The 8,913-nt window shown below is 36.8% G+C and overlaps 1 protein-coding gene and 1 long non-coding RNA gene across 8 annotated transcripts in view; one reads left to right on the top strand and one right to left on the bottom strand.

The window, feature by feature from the left end:
* Positions 1-29: 29 nt before the first annotated feature.
* Positions 30-3,516, bottom strand: LOC122633246. Its single transcript, XR_006328063.1, has 3 exons — positions 2,788-3,516; positions 1,939-2,187; positions 30-86 (listed from the first exon to the last, which is right to left on the bottom strand). It is a non-coding gene; the product is annotated as an uncharacterized LOC122633246 (long non-coding RNA).
* A 433-nt stretch (positions 3,517-3,949) lies between these two features.
* Positions 3,950-8,913, top strand: part of LOC122633230 (inaD-like protein) — a 74,376-nt gene continuing 69,412 nt past the window's right edge. Inside the window, exons 1-5 of one of the 7 annotated variants that reach the window (XM_043820886.1) lie at positions 3,950-4,038; positions 4,855-4,929; positions 5,030-5,412; positions 5,485-5,610; positions 5,706-5,821. In XM_043820886.1, coding sequence (XP_043676821.1) covers positions 4,914-4,929; positions 5,030-5,412; positions 5,485-5,610; positions 5,706-5,821 — 641 coding nt within the window. In that variant the 5' untranslated portion in view covers positions 3,950-4,038; positions 4,855-4,913. Of the gene's footprint in view, positions 4,039-4,157; positions 4,214-4,372; positions 4,557-4,854; positions 4,930-5,029; positions 5,413-5,484; positions 5,611-5,705; positions 5,822-7,779; positions 7,875-8,913 lie in introns of those variants that run through there. The other 6 variants (XM_043820888.1, XM_043820885.1, XM_043820887.1 and 3 more) reach the window with 6 other exon arrangements.

Here is an 8,913-nt window from a genome sequence, read left to right as displayed (position 1 = left end):
TTTGTTTTTCTTTGTTCTTCTTCTTCTTTTTTTTTTAAGGAAGAATAATTTAAATGTCAAGTTATCATTCCATTGGCAATAGTTATCTAGAAAAATGTAAAGAAGAAAGAAGAATGATTAAATAATCTTGACATATAATATTTCGATTATATCGACAAATATTATTAAGTTAACATAATATTTTCGTGACTAATGTCACGAAAACCAAGGAGGATAATGGATGGCTAATAATGTAATGGCTGAAAGTTGGAAGCACGCTTCGATGCCTTTACGGGCGTATTCTGATCCCTTTTTGTATCGTTATTGCGTAGGAATATACGTGGAAGTATCGAACACACTAGGAAAATAGTATATAACCCCATAGGAGATGTACGAGTGTCTATGAGTTGTTCAGGGTGAGTGCTCTTTAGGAATTCTACAAAGTAAATACTACGATCGTATTTTTATAGTATTCTCCGAGTATTAACATGATTGATACTTGTGAGAGATAACGATTACGATGTTTTTTTTTTTATCGGAAACATCTTTAAGATCAAATTATTTTTTTTATAAAACTAATAGAAAAATATTCTTAATAATTAAATCTCTTTTTTCTTGCTTTATTCTTTTTCTTTTTTTCTTTTTTTCTTTTTTTTTTTTTCAATCGAAACCGGTAACACGTAAAAATCTATCTTTGAAATTTAAATATGTGTATTGGTAAATGTAGAAAAAATAATTATCGTCCTACGTGAGAATATCTATCCATCCACCAATTTAATCCACCAACGGCGGAGGCGTTGGATGATGACGGTGCTCGTTAACTACGTTATGGTTTATCGCCTTTGTGATCACGTAGGTGTCCCACGTAAAAGTACAACGAAACACTCTCCCTCTCTCTCTCTCCATCCCTCTCTCCCTCCCTCTCTCCCTCTCTCTCTCTCTCTCTCTCTCTCTCTCTTTTTCTTTCGAAAGAGAAAATTACGATAATCCTTTACATTGAATATCGTTCATATTATTCGACGTATGAAAAAAAGAGATGCAACGTTAACTATTAGATATTTTGAAATAAATTGCATATCTCGTGTGTTAGTATATTTTCAATGGATGCGATTCATGTATTTTTTCTTTTTTTTTCTTTTTTCCTTTTTTTTTTTCGTTTTTTTCGAATCGCGCAAATTTTTTGAAAGAGTCGGAATCTGTGTACAAAAGCTTAACGTGCGTGAGCATATTGCAAAGTTACGAGCATATATATATATATATATATATATATATATATATATATATTTGAAAGAAGAAAAAAAATTTCTAGTGAAAGAGATAGAGACAGAGAGAAAAAGAGAAAGAGAGTGAGATAGCAATTTTTGCGACGAGCTTTTGTCACGAGATGATAGAACGAAGCTTAGCTCGTAAAAGGAGTTCTATTGTTGAAGTGCTTTGAACTCTGTCATACTACGCGAGTAGTATTGTTACGCGTATAACCGTATCGAATCAGGAACGAATTCGATTACTATTGTGTGTATATGTGCGTATATGTATGCATGTAGGTGTGTGTTGTTTGTGCGTGTATATATGTGTCGCTGATGTTAATGGGACATTCGCATGCAACGATAAATTATAATGGTCCGCCGTGCGATATTAATTTTCATGTTGAATTAATTTGATTATTGTTACATAAGTTAGAACCATTAGAAGTTTAAAAGGATCAATTGATATTTCGACCCTCGATAATGTCAAAGAAATATGGATTTTTGTAGAACTTTGATCTTTTACTTTCAATTAAATTTCAACGAAAGCGTCAATTAAAGAAGCAGGATATAAAGTGTATAAAAAATTCAGATAGAAAAAGAGGAAGAAAAAGAGAGATAGGAGGGAAGTATCAAAAAAAAAAAAAGAAAGAAAGAAAAAGAGAGAGAGAGAGAGAGAGAGAAGAAAACTTGAGCGAATTTCCTCTTACCTTACCTTAACTTATTCCTACGAAATAGAGTTCTTCTCTTTTAGTAAGAAAATTATTGATGAACGATAAAAAAAAACTGAGTGTCTTTGGAGGACTTCAAAAAGAGGGTAAGGGCGTCGGGGGTTGTCGAAGGATGGATTAAGGGAGACGATGTTCTTCGATATCGTCGTCTTCGTCTTCGTCGTTGTTAAAGTTGATGTGAAAAAATGAAATGATCGGGTTTCGATCTCTCTAACGTCCAGCTCGACTAGCACCTGTAATCAAACTGACGGTCAAAAACAGTGCGAACGGTGGAAATAATGGAAGTACGTTGGTACGTAAGGGGATAGGAGGGAAAGGAGGGAGAGGAAATATACATCGTCCCGATGAATGGTCACGGAGACGAACCGTAGGGGGCAGAGCAATGATGTCGAGAGACATCAGAGAGTACGAACGAACGAACGAACGAACGAACGGACAGTCATCGCTGTTCTCTAAGTGTAGATAACGTTTGAAAAGAGGCGCGGTGTTGGTCCCCCACAGTTTCGAGTTCTCTGGCCTTGTGCCCAACGGAAGTAAGTATCACCCATTGTGTCCGGTTTCCGTGGGGCCATCCGGGAAAACGTACTGACTCTTCTAGAGGACATGACGTACTACAGTATGTCGTGTCCTGTTGTCGATGATGTCGATCGACTGACTATTCTCGTTCTCTTTTTTTCTCTTTCTTTCATTCTCTTTCTCTTTTTTCGCTCTCTCTCTCTCTCTCTCTCTCTCTCTCTCTCTCTCTCTCTCTCTCTCTCTCTTTCTCTCTTTTTCTCTGTATGACTCGTTAGGCGGAATCATGGATTAGAGATTTTCAGCCGAGGTCAACCTACCTCGACGATCGAGGACCACCACCACCATCACCACCACTAGAGCTCGTCGTGGTCAACCATGATCTACGTGTTGCGCTCCATCGCTTTCAACCCCTTTGATCTTTCCGGAACTGTCCAGAGAATAGAAGGCGGACAGGCAGGCGTTTGGTTCGCTTGTGGTCTTCGAATAATTATGTTTGCGGCGAGGTCGTTCGATGCCTTATTTTCTATAATTTATGAACATCTACTTTAATCGTTTCCCTTCTCTCGACAATTATTCGCACGACAAGGAAATCATTTCTAATTTGGTATATGTTATTCATTCTCTCTCTCTCTCTCTCTCTCTCTCTCTCTCTCTCTCTCTCTCTGTCTCTCTCTCTCTCTCTCTCTCAATCTCTCTTTCTCTCTCTCCTTCTACGTACGTTTACAAAAGTATTTTGGTTAATTTATATTTGTAATAAATATTATATGTATTACCGATGTTCGGTTTGACTTTGAACACTTTTGTTTTTGTCGATATATTGTTGTTTATATACCGTATATATCGTAATGAGATCATTCTTCCGTGGTAAAGGAAAAGAAAAAAGAAAAAAAAAAGGCATAGGAGAAATAAAAACAAAAAGAAGGAATTTATCCATTTGTTTTATACATTACGATTCTTTTCTATTTACGGTGAATCGTGTTTTCGAGTATTCATGAACGTGGAAACTGCGGAATTATGGATTATTCAGGTTTCTGCATGAGCTCAGATAGGACAATCGTATTGATTTCGTCAAAAGCAGAATACATTCCATTGCGTCAATATAGTTACGTTTAGATATTTATATATATATATGTATATATATATATATACATATATATATACATATATATATACATATATTGTTTAATCCATAAATAATATACTTTCGGAACTGTTTGATTATAATGAATAATATATTAATACCAATATTTCCAACATTCATTTGAGGATTTGTTCGATTTTAAAGAAACATTTCTACTTATCTCGTGTATCTCGTACATAATGGATGTTTAAATTTCATAATAAATGAAAAACAACGGACAAACGAAAAGAACGAAAACAAACAAACAAAAAGTTAAAAACGAAGAATGGTCGATTGACTGGCTACGAGGTTTCTTGCGCATTTGGTATGCGCGCGCATTTCGTTTATACGCAGCCATCTTGAAGAAGTTCCAGTTGGGTGTTAGTAAGACGGTGTGTGAGCTGTGTGCCGATAATATTTGTTTGTTAGACAACGAAAGGAGGTTAAAGTAAGTGTACGATGTATTATATTAATCGATAATCCATAATTAATAGTATATATCGTTGAGTAGCTTTCCTCTCCTTACACGAAACTTATGTCGCACAGAATGTCGTCGTTCCTGATACTCGTCCAAGCACCGTTTTAATTATTTTTCTAATATAGACATGGAAGATATCGTGAAGGTATTATTACTTATAATTATCTGATTACATTTTATTCATTTTTTTTTTTTTTTCTTATTACGATACGTCTATGATCGAAAACGATTATGTAAGCAATTGAATTTACGCGCCGTTAGTGCATGCGCCATAAACGCCCTCCATGATATTAGTTATCAAGCGTTGTACGTCGGGACGCCTTGGATCCTGTCAGCTGATACCAAGATGCGATTAAGTTTTCGTCGATGAGCTTTGATGGTATTTTATTTGTGTAATATATAACACCCGTAAAATCCTACAGTTTCTTCTGAATGATACTTTTATCCTTGGTGTATCCTGTATAAAAACATTTTTATAAGGTTATTAGGTAAGAGATACTTATCGATTTTATGTAAATAGTTGTACATTAGTTTCGCATAAACGAATATCGATTCGCTATTAAACTAGCTTAGTTTAGTTTTAATGGTAATTGGCATGACATACGCGATTAGGATTGTATTTTTCCTTTTTGAAATAAGAGTATTAGAAATGTATTCGTTCGTAAAATCGTGTCTTCAAGCTTTTCTATTTTTTGAGGTTAAGAATGTAAGGTATTCTTAAGAGTAATACTCTTCTTTATATTGATTTCTTTCTCAATGACAAACCTTTGTATCTTGTTCTTCTAGAGTTGGATCTATAAGGATTTTGTACAAGCTTGAACGGTATACAAAACAAGAAAACTAAGATGTCGTTAAGCGCAGGTAATTACTATTTCTTTATACTACAGATTTTAATAAATCCTTTCTGGCGATTACATTTTTGTGTTTCCTACAACACACACAATTTTATTCGTACTTTTAGATATATCCACGGCCCTTCACTTGCTCGAGCATGTTCAAGAACGTGTAGAGGATTGTGACGATCCAAAATTACAAATGCATACCACCCAAGATCTCAAATCATTAATTTCCTTATTGGAAGATCCCGTATTTCGAAGTATAGTCACCATACAAGATTCTTTGCTTGAATTAAATAGTCAACTAGGACAACATCCGTCTATTCTTCCTGGTGATTTCGATATTAATATCAGCGGGCAGCTAGAGCTTTCGGTTCCAAACACTCCCGTGCAACCTTTAGGACCAATTGCGTATCAAGATTTATATCCGGATAGTAGCGAACTGGACGATCAGAGAGTCCCAATTGCTCCATTGTTGCATAGCAGCAGCGAAGACACCAGTGCACAGGTAGGTTAAGAATCTCCCCATTTCAGCTTAATGTACTCGTGCTATTCCTGCATGGCATGTACTTTGTTACAGGTTACAAGTCCTAGTCTGGTTTCAGAAGTTATGGGAATGCCACCTATAACGACCCCAACCTACGCCAAAGAGTTCAAAAAGGTGATAGAGGCTGCAGCGAGAGGGCGTCAGATATGCACAGTGCAGGTAAGATATTCAAAAAATACATTTTATTAAAATGAATACATTAATAAAGGTGACATCATTCCGTATAATAAAATTCTGCATTTCCATATTTTCAGCTATACAAACCAGAAGGTACTAGTTTAGGATTCAGTGTGGTTGGTCTCCGCAGTAAAGACAAGGGCGAGCTTGGTATATTTTTACAAGAAATTCAACCGAATGGTATTGCAGGCTGGTGAGTGAAAAGCATTTAATTTTAACTCTCGTATACATACTCGGTACTCGTAAAACTACCCGATCGTTTACAAACGAATTTGTATTTAATACCGATTTAGGATAGCAATTCTTTACCTTTATAGACCATTAAATTTTAACGCGTTTGTACACGAATAACAGTTGATATCATCTCTTTCTTTCTTTATTATGACAAAAAAGGATCATTTAACCGATATAATATAAACCGAAAAAAACTTAATACTTCAAAAAACTATCACGAGTAAGAACTTGCGTTCGTAGAAAACGTTCATTATCGTGATTTCATTAATCAAATATTCAAAGAATTTGATTTCCATTACCATGGCTATCGACTCGCGACATCTGTATACGAGCTTTACCTGCGTTACTCTTTGTCGATATTCCTTTTTATATCGGGGCAAGGAGATGAGGGGATAAAAAGTGAAATGAAAAAGAAAAAGAAAAAAGAAAAAAAGAAAAAAAGAAAAAGAAAAAACATCGTCGTCCCACCTTGAAATATTCACAGTGGTGGCTGCAAGTCTGAAAAGAGAGAGTTACCTTAGAAAATCGGGATTAAATGAGGTGGTACGCCTTTTAAACCTTGGTCCGACATGGTTGAAAGAAAGAAGCCAATTCCCAACAGAAGAAGATCTCTCTCTCTCTCTCTCTCTCTCTCTCTCTCTCTCTTTCTCTCTATGTATCTATCCATCTTTTTATTTTTCTAGAGGGTTAAAAAGAAACAAAAAAGAAAGAAAGAAAGAAAGAAAGAAAAAAGAGAAAGATAGCCTACCGGGTGTTTGAAAAATACTGAAACGTAGCACGTTTTGTTATAAAGCTCGGCATAATCGTTCTCTCTATCTTTCTCTTTCTATCTTCGACTGGTTAGTACACTCCCATTAGAACTCCCACCCTAGCAGGCATGTTACTCGTGCGTCGGATCACGCATGCCCGTTACCCTCGTCCGGAAGCTTCGTCAACGGATTCGAAAAAAAGCAGAGCTGGTAGTGGAGGAGAAGAAGGAGGAGATGGAGGAGGAGGAGGAGGAGGTGACGAGGAGGGGACGAGGAGGAGACGAGGAGGAGACGAAAAGATGCCTCCTGTCCCTACGTCTGACTACTACTACTACTATTATAACGATGAGAACGATGGTATAGGAGAAGGTGTAGGAAGAGGTAGAGAGGTAGAGAGAAGGAGGGGGAAGGGATAGAGAAAGAGGAGGGGAGGAGGAGTTAGCGAAGAAGATCGGTCAGTTTTCCACGGGCCTTCGTGCGACGAAGGTCGCGGCACTCCCTTCTCGTATAACCCTTGACACGTTCCGTGAATGTCCCGTCGAACCGCGTGAACTTTATTGTTTTTTCTTTATTTATATTATTTTCAAAGCGAAAACTACAGTATATCTATATCTCTATATATACATGTATATAGAGAAAGATAAGAGAAAGTTCAAAATTCAGATGTTCTCCTTAAAATCTCCTCGATCGTATATCGAACTTATTTTTCTGTTGGACAAGACGTTCCTTTTATTATTATCATCGTCATTATCATCGTTATTATCATTATTATCATCAACATCAGCGTTATATCGTTCTCGACAAATAGGATATCAAAGATCTCGTATAATAGATCCTTCGTGATGTATTTTCAAGAACATAGAGATTTATCTTGTCGTCGTGGTCCCGCGAGAGAATAACGAAAGATGATGAATCGAAAGATTATGATGATGAAGATGATCACCCTTCGGCCATTTGGACGTACCAATAGTTCCTCAAGGGGTATGTCTTCGTCATATTCAAGGACAGAATTCTCGATCATCTCGATCGTCTCGATCTTATCGTCGACAGCAAGCAATTACTACAACCACTGCTGCTACTACTACTACTACTATTACCACAACCACCATCACCACTGCTGCTGCTACTAGATTCATCATCCTAAACGTCGTTTATTGGATTCAAAAAAAAAAAAAGAAAAAAAGAAAAAAGAAAAAAAGAAAAGAAAAAAGAAAAACAACAAAAGACAAAGAATAAAACCTGTTGGATCGTCCTAAACGCCGAGTAAGTCATACAAAAATACACTAATCCGTTCTAATATCATTCTAATCCTATTTAGTCGTGACATATCGAACCGACTTGTGTTTACGTTCGTATGAAACAAAACTCTTACTATATACGTACGTACATGGATATATACGTATACATATTGTATATATGACAGATATCTCGCATTGGCCAGTCCAATGCTCGCGTGAAATTGCTTTTTTATCGACTCGTCGCCGACCACGTCCGAGGGAAACTTACGACTCGAGTCATGACTCGTACGTAGTAGGAGAAACTGGGTTAGATCGCCGACGGTAGCAAGCGTCATCGATCCTCTCTATTCGAATTTAAACACGTTAAAATTATAACATGTTATCCGGATCTTTCGCACGTCAAAGATATATAGATAGAAAAAGACATTGATTGACAGATAAAGTAAGAAAGAGAGAGAGAGAGGGGGAAGGAGAAATAGTTTCTATCTCGTAAACGTTTGTTTGCCATTGTATATGTTCTCTCTTCGATCGTTTCTTTCTTTCTCTCTTTCTCTCTCTCTCTCTTTCTTTCTCTCTCTTTCTATCTATATATCTATCTCTATCTCTGTCTCTCTCTCTCTCTCTCTTAAAGTAAGTAAGTAAGTCATTCGCGAAACGGCACGTTGTCGAAGCTTATTGGCTCTTGGCGAGGGTGTGCTTTCCCATCGTTGTTGGATGAAAGGGTTGTAACTATAAAACGTCGCCATCCAGTTCGTGTCGATGAAGTTGCTGGATCGAGCAAACCGATATCGTAGAAGAGCTAGGTCGGATTCCTTTAAAAGCGGGTTAGTGTTTGCGTTCGCTCTCATTGTCACTCTCTCTCTCTCTCTCTCTCTCTCTCTCTGGCATGTATATACACATGCTCCTTCTCTTTCTTCTCTCGTGGTATTTGCTGAAACTCTTGAAAGAGCGAATACGAGAAGAGAGAGAAGAGTCATTTAAACGATTACGAGTCATTGCTTTATTCTTTTTATCTCTTTATCTTTCTTCCTTTTTAGTTTGTTCTTTCCTTCTTCCTTTTCTTT

This window comes from Vespula pensylvanica, chromosome 12, assembly GCF_014466175.1.
Source record: "Vespula pensylvanica isolate Volc-1 chromosome 12, ASM1446617v1, whole genome shotgun sequence".
In the NCBI taxonomy this organism is placed as follows: Eukaryota; Metazoa; Arthropoda; class Insecta; order Hymenoptera; family Vespidae; genus Vespula; species Vespula pensylvanica.
The sequence above is the reverse complement of the archived record's forward strand: the minus strand, read 5'-3'. Positions and strand labels throughout refer to the sequence as shown.